The sequence below is a fragment of the Chrysoperla carnea genome, chromosome 3 (assembly GCF_905475395.1).
Source record: "Chrysoperla carnea chromosome 3, inChrCarn1.1, whole genome shotgun sequence".
NCBI classification, from domain to species: Eukaryota; Metazoa; Arthropoda; class Insecta; order Neuroptera; family Chrysopidae; genus Chrysoperla; species Chrysoperla carnea.
In genome coordinates, this window is record NC_058339.1 from 19,638,027 (window position 1) to 19,655,202 (window position 17,176).

A 17,176-nucleotide genomic window follows, 5' to 3' on the forward strand; every position below is an offset into this window, starting at 1 on the left:
TCTGAATTGATAGTTTTAGTGAATTTTTAAACATTTGTCTATTGTTTGTTTGAATAAATAGATTACGAAAAATGTCAATAATTCATCGGTCTTATCTAATAATAAGAGATTACAAAACAGTTGACAGTAACTGATAATTTGATAAACTTCTTACGGGCGTTAAATTTCTAAAAACTGGACCTGTAATTATTGTGGCATTTCATGTAGTAGCAACGATATTGATAATACGTTATTTTATTTAATATTCGCACCTCTATAACTTAAATAACCCGTATTCTGACCTCTAATAATGGAACACTCTGTAAATGAAACTGAAACTCAGTGTCTTAGACATCCAAATATACATAAATATATAAACCTGGATGTCTGAGACACTGGGTAAGTGATTAATTACTCTTATCGTTATTTACTAATTTTTTTTTTCTATTACTGAAATATTTAATATTTGACAGAAATTGGAGCAATGGGGTTTTTGATCCCGAAATAACAAAACATCCGAAATATAAATCTATAAGATTTTCTGTATTAACTCTGTCAATTGTTTGTTTTCAATTCGTTTCATGGAGGTATGTAAGTGGACGACGAGAAGCTTATTGTTCAAAATTTGTGTTTCACCCTATATTTTGTGCAATAAATTTGTTCATTTTATGTATAAAAAGTATATAATAACAAGATTGCTAATGTTTAGAAACAAACAACCAAAATTTGCAAGATAGTTATTAATTAGTGTTATTAATTAAGACAATAGATGAGGTATAAAAACTTGCTTGTACAATCGTTGATTTAAATTATTTTTGAGAGATAACATTAATTATCTACTGATGATGCGAACAATTTTGAGTTACCTCTGTTAGCTTAACCCCGTCCATTTGATAAGTTTTAACGTTTTGCAATTCAAAATATATCATTTCTATTAAATTTTCATTTTACTGATGTTATTTTATCTACCAAATAAACTATCACAAGTGATGTTTACAAAATTTAAAAAACCTTCGACAAATTCAGTTTTATTTTCTTGTAACTCTCTCCAAACTAAAACGATTTTCTTGAGACATAGTCAACAACACTCCCGATTAAATCAGATCAAATTACTTTACAAAAAAATTAAAAATAGTTCATCCGTTTAGAAGCTACCTACGATTCCACAGATAGGAACACAGATCTAGGGGATTAAAAATCAGATATGTATTGTTTTTTTATAACACAGGCAAATTTGATCATATTTTATTGGAATTTTTTTTGAAACCCACTAATTTAGGGTTATTTTTTTCAGCTGCGATGTCAGTTTTTCACCAGCTATCATTTATGTGCTTCATTTCGTGATCAGGACTCCACCGTTTTGAAACCTATTAGAACTAGAATAATTTTGATCACAAATTTGAAAAGTATGACCCAAATTAAGTAAGATTATATACTTAGTTTATCAAAATTGGATAAAATTTGGATGTGATAGAGTAAAATTAAATTTTTTGGATTCTGATGACGTCATGAAGTTAATAAATTCAATTTTTTTGATAATACAGGCAAATTTGATCCGATCTTATTGGAATTTTTTTTGAAACCCACTAATTTTGGGTCATTATTATCAGCTGCGATGCCAGTTTTTCCCTAGCTATCAGTTATGTGCTTAATTCCAGGACTATGACTCCACATTCTCGAAACCTATTAGAGCTATTTTAAGTTTGAGCACAAATTTGAAAATTATGACCCAAATTTAGTAGGATTACATACTTGGTTTATCAAAATTGGATAAAATTTGGATGTGACAGAACAAAATTAAATTTTTTTGGATTCTGATGAGTCATAAAGTTAAAAAATCCAGACGAAATGAACAGGCAGACAGACACCAGAATGTCTTTTGTCGGGATATGGATTCTTCTTTATCGGGATAATACTAAACAAGAGGAATAAAATAAAATATAAATAATCATTTGTCAAATGTGAAACAATATCATTTAAATAATTTTAATCCCCGATTTGGGTGAGGAGTAATTTGACGGAGATCAAAATGTTTACTTGATTAGAAAATAAACATGACATTTTTTAAATGAGTTTATAATTAAACTAAGTAATTAATCGATAAATTATATTTTTCCATTGTAAAATTTATTTTCATATTCAAAAATGTTACATAAAATGATTCCATAAAACGATTTATAAGTATACAATTATTAATGGTAGTGTTTTCTATTCCACTCTTGTTGGCAATCTCCATGTTCATCCGGTTTAAAACCAGGAGCACATTTATCAGGTGTTTCAATAACACTATTTGGATTTTTTGATATCTCATTTTGTTTTTTATTAAAAACTGAATCCCATTCTTCTTGACAATCTCCATGTTCATCCGGTTTATAACCCGGAGGACATTTATCTGGCACTTCAATGACACCATTTGGGTTAATTGATCTTCCATTTTGATTTTTATAACCGTATCCGTTAGTATGAAGTATTTTATATAAAATGTTATCATAATGTTTTCTATCCCATTCTTTTTGACAATCTCCATGTTCATCTGGTTTGTAACCAGGTGGACATTTATCAGGTACTTCAATAACACCCTCTGGGTTATTAATCTTCCCACTTTCCTTTATAATTGAGTCCCATTCTTCTTGACAATCTCCATGTTCATCTGGTTTGTAACCAGGTGGACATTTATCAGGTACTTCAATAACACCCTCTGGGTTATTAATCTTTCCACTTTCGTTTATAATTGAGTCCCATATTTCTTGACAGTTACCATGTTCATCGGCACTGAAACCAGGTGGGCATTTATTTGGTACGTCAATTACACTGTCTGTTGAAATATTTTGCACAGTAAAAACTTTCGATTTTAAACTCAATGAATCCCATATTTCTTGACAATTACCGTTTTCATCAGCCGAAAAACCCGGAGGACATTTGTTGGGTACATCAATTACACTGAATGGAACTATTTGAAATCTTGCTTCATTAACATATTGTTTAAATAATAATTTTACCAAGTTTTGAATTTCTTGTTTATCTTTTGTATTTAGATCACAGTAAACAACACTGGTCACACAAAATATTAAAAATATTGCACCATTAAACAAATTCATGTTTTTCAATTTAATTGATAACAAAAATGATGTATTTAAAAGTATATCCCGTGTAATAATAAAAATGTTTTAGATATGGCTGAATATATTTATATTAAAGCAGGTGTTACATTTAGTAGATACTATTAAATAGATAAATATCAATAAATTAATAAATACTTAATTAATAAATAGGTATATTATTAGATATCGATAATTTTAATTCGGAACACTTTATCAAAATACTTAAGAAATTACATTAGCAAAATTAATCTAATTTTTTTTCTGGAATTTTAATAAGGTTTCTTTCTCGTTAAGGAGGAAATGTAATATCAGATAAAATTGATAAAAAAAAAAAAAAAACCCGACTGTGTTGAATAAAATCTGAAAAGAAACAAATAAGTGCAGTAGTTTATATAGGGATTTTAATCTCTCCAATAATGGGCTCCTATTGTTAAAGATTCTATGTAAACTACTGGACTTCTTTCTTTGTTTTTAGATTATATTTAACATAGTCGGGGGTTCTTGATTATTTTCATTATTATTTTATTTTAGAGTCTCGGCACTAAAAAAACCCTCTTATTATACTAAATTTAAACATATAAGTTATTTAATTTTTTTTATAAACTATTTTGCGCCAATTTTTTGTTTGTTTGTTCAAACACCTATCTAAGGACACTTAGCTTTTTATGGCGAATATAACGATACCTTAAATGTCGAAATCCATTGAGCTGTTTTGACGATACGAAGTATAAAAAAGAAATTTATATATAACCACTCTTCACAGTCGGGTAATAAGTATATGCAAATTTTTTTATTTTATAAATTTTAACATTTTTTTTCAATCGGTTTTTGTGGTTTTTTATTTGATAATAAATCTCTCGTTTACATCCGTTTGATTAACCCCCGACACAAAAAGAGGGTTAAATTTACAAAATTTAGAATATAGTCGACAAATGCCGTTTTTTCTTTGAAGCTCTCTCCAAACTGAACCGATAAATTTATTAGAAAAAAGAATAAATTTGGACCAAAATAAATTTCAGCATAGCTCATCACTGTATCGAATTTTGAGCTTAATACTATTAGAAATAGGTGTATTTTTTGGCAGATTTGGAAAAAGAGCATTTGGGAAATGGTTGTAGTTAGGGCCTTTTAAATTATGGCGGCAGTAAATGTAGCATAATAAACTAATATTGGTGTAAAATTTGCTTCACAGCGGATCTAGGGCCTTTAAACAATTTTGTTCAGGGCAACATTATCACAATTTTATGCCTGCTATCTTTTCGACAAGAATATTTCACCTAGCACAACACCAAAAAAATAAACTATAAAAATGAAACAAAATTAAAATATTGATTCACTCTTTTTTCAAATCAGCTGTTTAAATATTAATATATCGAAAAAAAATAAATTACGTATATAATTAGGTAGTCAATGTTTTTGCGAATTTCCAGAAAAATTGTGTATTAACTTTTAAAATAAAATAGCATTGTATTATAATTGATAAAACTATAATTATAAAAATATTTTACTTGTAAATACCTTTGTATTATAGTATGACGCTAATGACTGCACTTACAGGCCTGAACTTAGAGACCCAGGGCTCCTATGCATTTGGTAGTCCATCACCCTCACCCCGAAGCAATTTTAGGCTTTTAGGCAGAGTTATTATAGTACTCTGCGTAGAAAAGATCATTTACCTAGAGTTTATTATCAGAAGGATGTATAAATTTTGCAGATGCAAAGCTTCACCTATATGTGTAGGTACTACAATTTTAGACGTAGCCCAGTTAAAATTAGCTTTTATTTATTTTCACTTTTATTTGTTTATTTATTTGAATTATCATTAATAAATATTGTTATCAAAATTAATTGATTTTATTACTGCGTAATCAATATAAATATATCAATTCCTGGAAATAAACTTATTGTCTCACAATTAAAATCCGAATTAAAATTGCAAAAAGTATAGTAAAGCTAATCAATAAAAAATTGCCATTTGTTTTTTTTTTCTACTATTGCAATAAAATTGGGATAGTCATATCTTTTTGTCGTAATATTATATAAAGGATATGGAGCGGATTATTGTGCTTAATTTTGATATTATCTTAGCTTAAGTTTTAGGAAATTTTAATTTATTAAATAATATAGTACCCTGAATCGGCTAGGAAAAAATGTTGCTAGCTTTGTTGACTTTTAATTTAAAGTCTTTGTTTCTGATGACCTTGTAAGTCAAGATTGGGCGCGTTTAGCAGAAAAAAGCGCTGGGAAGCGCTTGTAAGCAAAATGGCGATTGTTAAGCGGTAAGCGCTGTCATGTCAAATAGTAAATAGCTATATTGCCAAAACTATGTTCACAAAAATAATACAATAACCCAAAAATATTTTTGACAGATAAGTACTTTATTGGAAATTTATTACATATTCGAATATTGTAAATTATAGTTGGCAAAAATAGCTATATAAAAAAAGTAAATAAAGTTAGCAAACATGTCCTGGCCGAAAACTGTATAGTTTGTTTTTCAGCGCTAGTAAGCGCTCTCAAGCGCTTTTTTCTGCCAAACGTACCCATTATTAATTTCATGGTTTGTTTTTCATTAATTTCATTTCGTTTATTTCAACATTACAATTTGTGTATACAAGTTTTTTCTTGTAAAACCATTTTTTTCGAGTCTCTACCAAGTTTCAAGTTCAATGAGCATCCTGTAACAAATTTACTTGATGAACTATCATTAAGTATGAACGTGGGAATCTTATTTATTTATTATCAATTTCATAATATTTCAACATACAAAAATTTGTAGGTACTAGTACAGTCAAAGATGTAACAGATTAAAAAGAATAAAAATACTAAACCGCTCCTTTTTGCTAAAACCTGGTCGATTTTGTTTCTTGGGTGTCAAATAACATTCATGAACCATGCGTTAGTGCAACTGTTTCTATTTGTTATTAACAAATAGGTAACTTGTATTGCGGATGTGCTAAACATGTATAAAAGTTTTTCAATTATTTGACAAACACTCACATATACGTAATACAAGTTGCCTTACGTTAAAATTGAAGAATATTTGCTTTTTTATACTCTGTTCTGTAGATATGAAATTTATATCAAGGTATACTAATTTTAGTCCCAAGTTTGTAACGCTTAAAAATATTAATGTTACAAACAAAAGTTTGGTGTACGTATATTCATAAAATCACCTAAGTAGTCTATTTCTATTTGGCCATTCGCCTGTCCGTATGACCGTCCGTGATAACTCAAAAACGAAAGAGATATCAAGCTGAAATTTTTATAGCGTGCTCTAGACGTAATAAGTTAGTTTTTGTAAATAAGCTACATAGCTCCATTGGTTCTTGTAAAAAAAAAGTTTAAAAGTACAATATGTTCCATGGATGGATAGTACAATCCATGGATAATGCAACTGCTTTACACCCGTTAATGACATTTAAGTGTTACTGTGCGAGGGGCTATTTTATAGCTGTACGTATTTCCAATAATAGACTTTTCAAATACAAATAGATACTGATTATTATTTTCATAGAAAATAAATTTTATTGATAAAATTTATTTTCGATTTAATTAATAATTAATTGATAAAATTTCCATTAATATTGATTGTACTTAATGGTTTTTCGTATCAGTTTTTTTTATTATCTGAACAGTGTCGTCTCAAAATTCAAATTATTTGTATAGTACGAAGAGTGTTTTTGGAAATAAATATCTAATTACAATAGCAATAAAATAAATATCTAATTACAAAGAAATATTATTATCCAGAAAAATAAAATCGCACAAAACTTATTAGGCTACAATAGCTCGCTTAAGGAAGAAGCTCAATAGGTAAAACTGAGATTAATTCATAGTTTTTTTTATTAATATTTTCTTATCACAAACTAAACTCAGGGCATTTTTCTTATAATCATCAGGTTTTGTAAATAAAAATACAGTACAATCTCAATAATCCAGCACCGTCGTTACGTCCAATAATCTGGCACCCTCCTCGGACTAATTTTATTTAATATTTAGCAACTAGCTTACCCGCCGTCAGATTTTACTAAATTTTTCGATATTCTAAATTCTCGTCGAATTATTATCTCCAATTAAGTACGATCGATGATAAAGCCAAAAATTAATATACTTACAGATTAATTAATTATTCATCTGTGTTGTCGTCATCAAAAAATACAACATGACACTGTCCATTTTCATCGGCACGCTGCCCTGCTGCACATTTTGATGGTACATCAATTACTGCACGTTTAGTACGTTTGGGTTTGGTAACTTCTGTTACAGTTTTTTCTGTAGTTGTTTTATCTGTGTTACCAGTTTCTTGACAAACATCCGATTTTTCCACCTTATTTTCTTCACTCATTTTGTGAATTATATTGTAGTTAGATAAATTGTTAAAGGTTTTCTAATAATAATGATTGCTAATTTTACATGCAAATATTTAAATACGAGTAAAATTACTTAGTTTTACAAACGCTAGTAAAAAAATATATAAATAAAACGAAAGCCAACGAAAATTTCCGTATGTTTAAAAAAAGAGACGATAAAAGTAAATATATTTAATGATACTATCAAGCTTGAATCTGGAAAATATATAAACTTTTTATGAGCATTTTTTGAAAAATAATTAATAATGTAATACCTTTCAAACTTCCTTAGTTTTTAAATTAGTGCGATAGGAACTCGATGATCTTGAAATGGCTGATCAAATATAGTTAATAGTAATTATCACGCTTAAAACACCTTTCCCTGGACTCTTGCTTAACTAGGTACTCAATAGATTTTTCTTTTACACGGATTCACAATTGGTTAATTCTCATTGACTAAAAAATCACAGTGAAATGGTTTTGTAGGGACTTCTTTAAATGAGTTCGTTAACCATGGACGCTTATACCTAGTGTTTTAGGAACTTCATTTTTTCACTTCTGCCTTGTAGCCCAAAGTTCAAATAAAGAATATTTGTGGATGGACAGTATTTTTTGTGAGTATCAACTTTCATACAATCACAATAAGTGTCTTCATTCAATCTATCTGTATTTGGCTAAATTCAGCCGTTTAGTTTTTGACAAAAAATAAAAAACACAACTTTGGGATATAGTGCAAATGTGAAATTGCAATAAACGTGAATATTTTATGTGGTTTATTTTGTTAAATTTTAAAAAAATCACAATTTTGTATTTTATTGCTGTCAGATAAAGATAATCTTTAAAATATTCTCAAAATACTAATCCATTGATAATATAATTTTTTGATGAATTTAATTATGCCGACAGGTATTATACGTATTGCACAGCGTATAGGAGATTGTTGTATCTTCGATCACAGTTAACATATAACAAATATTATTCATACAAATTGAGCATTATTTTGAGAATTTTAATATTAAACAGCTATCGATAAATATAATATTTATATTTTATTAAATTGTGATCCATTCTACAAACCATAATGTACCATGGATCACGCATCAGTATACCTTGGAGCACTCCCACCCATTTTATATTGGGATTACTCTAAGAAACAGCATCATAGGGAGTATGGAGGTGCCAATAAGCATGATTGTATAAAACAAAAAGCAAATTAATGGTAACATTAACTGAAACATTTCATTCTCTCTAAAAGCTAAACCAGATATAGAGTTCTATCAAACCAAAGTGGCACTGAGCAAGAGAGAGTGTATGATGTATATGTATGTGCACTCGTATCTATACTCTCTCTTGTTCAGTGCCACTTAGTTTTGATAGAACTCTACCTAATACAACTCCACTTGTTTGACCTACTACTAAAAGAATAGGTTAATTTTCCTTTTTCTTCGTGAAAATCAGTAAATTTTACTGTTTATTTGATTATCTTAGAAAATTTGATTGTTTATTCAATTATTCATATTATTTTTGGTTATTGGGAATTTTACTACTTATTTTATTAGATCTGTCAAATAAATCGATTTAGCTAAACTTGTCGTAGTACTAAGTTGTTTCGTTTGGAAGCTGAATGATTTTAAAGTTCAAATTTTGAAATCGGTTTAAGTAACTTAACTCGCAACACGAAAATGCTATTTTCCTAGAATTTTATAGGTTGATTCTTTTATAGGACAAAAAACCTACATTAAAATTAAGTTTATCATCAATTTATGGGAACAAACCTCTTGTATTTCTACTCTGAAATATTTCGTTGTGTCAAAACTTTATTAAAGAATGCAAATAATCAAAATACACTATAAATCAAAATTTTATTACTATACTCTAAAAAGCTTAACAGTTTAAAAGTAAAAACTACATCATTGTTTTAAAATAAATAAACTTATAAATAAATAAAAGATAAATAAATAGATTAAAAATATATTATTCTTCGCTATCCCAAATTTCACGGCATATTCCATGTTCATCTGGGCGATATCCATCTTCACATGGTGTTAATGCTGGTAACCACATAAATAAATTAGTGTATACTGGACGTTTATTAAGTTCAATTGTATCATCATCTTCAAGATTAGCTAAAACTTTTGGAATTTCCACGTCATCTTGTTGTTGTTGTTGTTGAAATACAGGTGCACATTTAGCCAACATAACAAACACCGTCATAATTATACAAAATATTGCAAACGTCTTCATTTTAAGGTTAGATATCTTAAACAAATAACGGATATTTAAAAATTTTATACTTATTAGCACAATAATATTAAACAAAATATTATGGTATAGTAAAGAAAAAAATTGTTGCCATCTTTTAAATTTTCCATAGTTTTTTATTAGATTGTAAAAACTTCTATTCGATTGTTCCAAAAAGTCGACCTCTCAGGGGCGAACCTAACTCCCTTTTTTGGGGTGTAGTTGGGAGTTTTAGTCAGTATTTTCAAATTAAATAAAAAAAAGTTCAACTAAAAGTTCTACATGATTTAATTGTGCACATTTTTGTTGTTTTTCGACTTTCTAGCTTTACAAATTCAATGGAAAAAGATTCATCTTGTAAACCGATAGAGATAGAATAAAAGTTTAAACGTAAAAGTTATTCCTTATAACTTAATAAAATATTTTTTTGCAAGCATCGCTGTTTGCCCGTTAGAGCGCAAATAAGTTCAAAACTTTAGTGTTTATTTTCCAAAACTATAAAAGAAGGGGAGTTGAAAATTGGCTGGTAACTTCAACTAGAGGTCTTGTGAAACATTAAAGAAAAACAAAAAAAAAATCTAGAAAATACTTTCGAAAAGCAATAACTTATACATATTTTGTAATGGTTTACAAGATGAACTTTTCATTTGATTGAATTTACAAAAATGTGCACAATTAAATCAGTTAGAACTTTTAGTTGAGCCTTTTTTTATTTGATGCATAGTTTTTTTGTAATTTGTGAAAAACTGATTAAATTCCCTCCCAAAAGAGTACTAGGCGCGCCTCCGAGAGGTTTCAAAGATGCAACCAACAATTTTTGTATTGATGATTATAATAAAACAAAGAGTAAATGTAATACGTAAATACATAAAAAAAAGATAATTCCGATACCGGGAATCGAACCCGAGCCTCCTGGGTGAAAGCCAGGTATCCTAGCCACTAGACCATATCGGATCTATACAAAGTTAACATTTAAGTTGTATTTATAAGACATAGTAGTATTTTATAAATTAATGTAATTAATTTTACTAAAAATATTAGCAATGGTTATAAAATATTTAACTCTAAATAACTATTATACCTTAATATTTATTTATTTTACTTACATGATTTTTGATTACACACTCTGATCAAAAACGCTCGTTTAATTCAACTAATTTATGAAAATATTGTTTAATTTACCCTTATATTTTTTTGTTATCTAATCTTCGATTATAATGCTCAACAATTAACAAAAAATATCATCAATAATTTTTAATTGTAGTGTAAACAATCGATATTCTACAAATAAGTATTTATACATAAAAATGAATTGATATTTTGAAATATCGAAATGACCTCACCTTGCGTTAATATAATTCCAGGTAAAATATCAATAATTTTCTGAAAATGGGTGTGAACTTAAAACTTTTTTTTTTTAAAATAGATAGTAATAGTAATAACGTTATCTTGAAAATACAGTGTAATTTCGATTGGTGTGTATTTTAAGTAAATAGGGTGATAATTTAAATAAAAAAACCTTTTTTTCTCGTCATTTTAAAGTATTATTAAGAAAGCGACAAAAGTTTAGTTTATTTGAATTGATTAATTGTATTTTAACAGGAGAAAATCGTTGAAAAATTAATGCAATCGTGAACACCTATACCCTGATTATGATCTAAGGTAGGAGGGAGAAATCTCTTGAGAAAAAAAATTCAAAAATTCAGAAGAGCTCTTTATGACGTAAAATGACCCAAAAAGAACTTCACTTGATTCAAAAAGTTGACATTCGACAGTTGTTAAAAATAAAATTGGTTTAAATTGGATCAAATTTTTGAACGGGAATATGCAGCAAATAAATCTAATCCGAAATTTTTATCATGGCAGATACGCCCGTATGTGCTTCACTAAACGTAATTTTAAAATTGGGAACTGATTCAAACCATTGACTTTATAGTACTAACTGAAACACATTTCTACTCTTATTTGTTTTTCAAACGACTGGCAAATAATGACATATCTAGAAATGATTTTGTGGTGTGGGGATATCAAAAAAGTCATCTGTCGATTAAAATTTCGTAGTGTCTCAAGAATCTAAGGTCATGATACAGCCAAGCATTGTGAAACATTTCTTGAAATTCTATTATTATTACAGAGCATAGGATGTTCAAGAAATAATTATACCAATACGTAGAAAAACTATGTTAGAGTGTCATTTTTGCATTAAGATTAAAGACTATCTTTTAAGTCACAGCAAATAGTGTCCTTGAAAAATACCCCAATACTTACGATAAAAAAAAATTAGATAATACATCATATCGCATACTACAGCAACACCTTTTATGGTAATATGGGAGACTCAAGTCTAATTTATGTAGACATTATGGCAGTTACGTGATTCCATTAATTCTTTTTTTATGAAGTGTGTTGTAATGTAATGTCAATGAGTGTTTGTTTTCAAACATTAGCGCGCACTAATCATAGTTGGAGAGATGTACATATGATTTACTGATGGGTCATGGTAACCGTCTGCTGAGCCTTAAATATGATAGAAGATAATGTTCCAAGTCGCCCTGTAAGGTTCCTCGAATTTCTATGTGTCATATTCCCCCCCAGGGAATAATTCGTGTTTTTCAAAGTGCTGCCAAAAAAAGCCCTGACCACTTGCTTTTCTACCAGACATATTTTCCTGATTCTTTTGACATCCTCAACACAACCAAACAAGTTTTACAGTTTCCAGAATTATCACTTCAAATTTTTTGACCGCGTATAACGACATTTTCGGTTTTTTTGGCATAATTCGGGAATGGGACGACTTGTTGAGCTCAAACTTTGCAGGATGACTGTTCAGGATCACATCTAATGAATAATCAAACAAACAGACATTTTACAGAACCATATAACTTAGTGACAGTTTTTCAAATCTCTCCCTGGGGGGGAATATAACACATAGAAATTCGAGGAACCTTACAGGGCTACTTGGAACATTACCTAGTATCATATTTAAGGCTCAGCAGACGGTTACCATGACCATCAGTAAATCATATGTACATCTCTCTAACTATCAAATTTTTTTATAAAAATTTGAATTATTACCATGACGATTATTTTTGGATTTTGGCAAAATACGTTTCAAAATTATCAGTGAAATATTTCAAAATTCACACTAATGAATGGACTAAATAACGTCATCGATAAATTTAAAAAACACTGCACATCAATGGGTGCAATCATTTCCACCAGGTTAGAATTTTTTTATAAAATTTTCCATGTGAATGGTGTACATACTTAGTTTCCCCATACCTTCATATTAGACGTTGGATAAATGTAAAATTGTTGTATTTTATAAATGGAGCAATTTTATAATTTTCAAATCAAAAGTACCTAAATTCGAGAATAAGAATTACCAATAAGATATCATTTCGTATCCATAAAAATTGTGGGTGGCATAATCTACTTTTCACCAACTTATAGCATAACTCTAATCTAAAAATCTTTTGTTTTAATTTTTGGTTAGAGAAACTTTATCTGTAATGACTTCATATATCGTCGAGAAGCTTTCTAAACAATCCAAATGAAAAATACAATTTTAAGCTTATTTATTAATTCTGAAATATAAAAATTAGCTGAATAAAATAAAAGAGGATAATTATAATTGAATAAAAAATTTTATTTATAAAAATTATAAAAAAATTTTATTTTTTGTAAAAAAAATTATGTTTTAATTAGTTTTGGGATTGGCTAGCTTTCATTATTTGATCAGTTTGTTGCTGAAAATTTTGTGTGTTCATATTTCGATTAACTTCTGGGACAGTCATTGTTGATGATAATTTGTTGTCTTGTCCAGTTATTGCAGGTGTTGACTGTAGTATTGATTGCTGTTGCTGTTGATTTTGTGGAAGTTGAAGTACTTGTTGATTTTGTTGAAGTTGTACTATTTGTTGATTTTGTCCATCGGTTTTCATTGCCATTAATTTTTGGATGTTAGTTGTGTCATCTTCAATATTTTTCATAGCGTTCATTTCAGCATTAGCCATTTTTGCAAAAGTTATTTCTTCTTTTGACCTTTGTTTTGTAGCAGTGTTAGCATTATTATTAGAATTTGCACGATAACTTCCATAATCAGAAGAAGTGTATTGATGATCTACAATTGGTCTAGAACTTCCATATGAAGCGGAACCATATGATGCAGGTTGATAATAGGACGTTGATTGTTGATGATAAACTGGATGCTTTTTCACCAAAAGTGGTATTTCGGCTGTATATTGAGTTTCTGGAACCGCATGCACGTATTTGATTTGTGGAATATGATGTACCGCTTGATAATGTTGTATTTGCGGTTGTGATTCAATTTCGTAACTATTTGCGTAACTTGCTTCAGGTACAGTGGGTACATTTACTATGGTTGGCTTGCAAGTAATTAATACACCATGTTGATGGCCCGCTGCACTGTTACCACTTCCATAACTTGAGACGCCTCCATAACTTGAACCACCCCCATAACTTGAACCACTGGCATGACTTGAACCACCTCCATAACTTGAACCACCTCCATAGCTTGAATCACTTCCATAACTTGAACCACCTCCATAACTTGAACCACCTCCATAACTTGAACCACTTCCATAACTTGAACCACCGCCATAACTTGAACCACTTCCATAACCACTTCCATATGCTTTGTATGGCTTTATTAATTTACCCTTTTTCAGTTTTATTAAAGCTTTGAGTAGATTAACTGGTTTAGTTTTTTTTAAGGTTTTAGTTATTACAGGTAAACCATAGTTATCATACGCTTTTTTATTTAATTGCCAGTCAAATATGGTAGTGCCCGGTTGTTCATACCCATGCTCATAAGATTCAGAAGAAGCAGATCTAGCATTCACATCTTCATCATCTGGTAATTCAACTGGAATTATAATGTCAGTTAAATCGGATGGTCCATCGGTTTCGTCGGTAAGTTCATTTTCATCGATTACGGCACGATAATATGAAACAACGTTCGGTTTTTTATGTACATAATTGTACCCATGATTTGATGAACTTGCATACGATGATGCATGAGATGCAGTATTGTAATGACTGGGTTTTGATTGGCCATAAGAAGATCCATGAGAAGACGATGGTATTATTACGATTTGACTTGGTTTTGTTTGACTATATGAAGATGTTGGTTTGTGAGATGGTATCACAACATATTCGCTTGGTTTTGATTCGGTATACGCACTAGCACTTCCATACGATGAAGCTGGAGCAGTAGATCCGTAATTCTGACTAGCAGGAGCAGATCCAGAACTTTGGCTAGAATATGACGCTCCAGAGCTTTGACCAGCATATGATGCGGATTCAGGATTTGAAATTATAATCACTTCACTTGGTTTCGATGAAGCATATGATTGAGAATGAACGCTATTTTGACTAGATGCACCATAACTAGATGGTTTCGAATATGATGAAGAACCATAACTTCCTGAAGATCCATACGAATTGTCTACGGCAACTGCAATTTGCTGAGGTACAGCTGGCTTTTGAGAATAGGAAGACCCGGATGAAGATGGAATAATAATTGATTCGCTTACATCTTGTTGATTATAATTTGTTGATTGATGATTAACAGGTACAAGTTTATATGGACGACATATTAAAAATGGTTTTTCATATGGATCACTTGGTTGAATTTGTACACAATAATTGGACTTTTTTACTCTTGTATTTGCGTCAACATCAGCTTCATCTATTGGATCTAATTCTTGGTCAATTTCTTCAATTTTAGTATTATTTTCTTTGTCACTTTGTTCACTTTTTATTACATCTAATTTTTTTGGCGCAAAAAATTTGTTTAATACCACTTTTGGTGGATCTTTTATAATGTCATTATCTGATGAAGTTTCGTTTACATCGGCACTTGTAACTGACAATAATATTAACAATGTCGTTAAAACACTTAAATTTTTAAAATACATTTTGACGAAGTTTTTAATTGCAAAAAAAAATCAATCAAGTAATACTAGTTTAAACAGAAGAAATTGCCAATTGAATTGACTTTATTAAATGTTTCGAAATTTATATGATATTCAGTATTGATTTAGCTTAGCTTTGCTTTTTTTTTAAATTTATTGCATTTGTGAAATAAATGCTATTGAAAAAATATATTAATTTTATTAACATCCGGCTGGAAAAATATTTATTTGAATTCGTTATACAGGGCATCGCAAAAAGGCAACAAATTTTTACGGACAACGTAAGAAGGGTATTATTTTGTTTCTTTGTGTATAATATATGTATAAATCGAATTTGCTCTTCAAGACGTTTGATTTAATACCCAATGTGAAAAGTTTGGTTTTTGTCCATGATTTTACGGACATGCTTCTCGCATCCCAGGGGTAGCTCATGAACCTGAAACATATCAGGATATGTGGAGGAGAGTTTTACATTTATTTCAGTTTTGTTCTTCAAGTTCTAGAAAACACAACATAAACTCAACAGTTTAGTGAAAATCCGACATTAGGCTTTAAAGAAGTCGACTTGGTTCTCAAATTCTACGTACCATCTACGTTTTGTACTTTTTAGGTGCTTTCCCTTTTTCAATTTGTTCGGTTTTCAGCACCTGAAATAAAAATGAACTTGGTATAGCATTATAAATATAAAACTTAATAAACGTTTTAAGTTTCAACTACTTTAAATGTGTATCTATCATGTAAATTATTTTTAAAATGAATCTACAAAAAGGAAAAATATTTTTTATCGAAATTTGTTTATTTTTGTATAAAATAGTATGATTAGATTATTGTTTTTCCTTGGAAAAGGTTTTTAGGTATTTTATTTCACCCATTAAACAATTTTGAAAATTTCTAACTACTAGACATTTACAATTTATGAAAAATATTAATTTAAAAAGAATGTTTTTGTCACGTTACCAATTTATAAAGTTAGAAGAAAAAGTTAGTTAACTTTTTTTAAATATAATTCATTTGAAAAAAGTGCAATAAACTGTAATTGTCATCATCAGCAAAATATTCAGTAAAAAACAAATCGACCCGTTGTTGGAGATTTGTAATTCGAATTAATGATGAGAAAGCTGGAAGTTGTTTTAAGCTCTCAAGCTTAGTCTGGAATAAACATACTAAATTACTTTCTTTGTGTATAGTGAATATTAGCTGATTATTTGTCGATCGATCTGTAATTAGAAAGCACAAATATACCAATTGGAAAACATTATAATATTGGTTGAGATAAAAATAATAAATAATAAAGATAATATAATTAGAAAATGCTAAAAATAAAATACAAGCAGATACCCGTACGCTTTGCTGGGCCATTTCTCCTTTTTAAATCAAAGACTATCATGTTGTAGCCCTCACTTATTCTCCCTTATGTTCACGATTTTATGGATTTTAATTTTTCGGTGGGGAACTCTTTTGCCTATGATACTCGCTGACATTGTAACTTTCTATAGGTCCAATCATTAAATTAACCTGATTTTTGTACTTTTTGGATCAAAATTACTCCATCCACGTAGTTTCA

At 29.3% G+C, this 17,176-nt stretch overlaps 1 protein-coding gene and 1 non-coding gene across 2 annotated transcripts; both read right to left on the reverse strand.

Annotated features, from left to right (window-relative positions):
• Window positions 1-10,555: 10,555 nt before the first annotated feature.
• Trnae-uuc lies at window positions 10,556-10,627 on the reverse strand. Its single transcript has one exon. It is a non-coding gene; the product is annotated as a tRNA-Glu (tRNA).
• Window positions 10,628-13,377: 2,750 nt separating this feature from the next.
• On the reverse strand, window positions 13,378-15,648 carry LOC123295908. Its single transcript, XM_044877370.1, has one exon. The coding sequence runs from the start codon at window positions 15,613-15,615 to the stop codon at window positions 13,378-13,380; it is 2,238 nt and encodes a 745-aa protein (XP_044733305.1). The 5' UTR covers window positions 15,616-15,648.
• Between the last annotated feature and the right edge of the window lie 1,528 nt (window positions 15,649-17,176).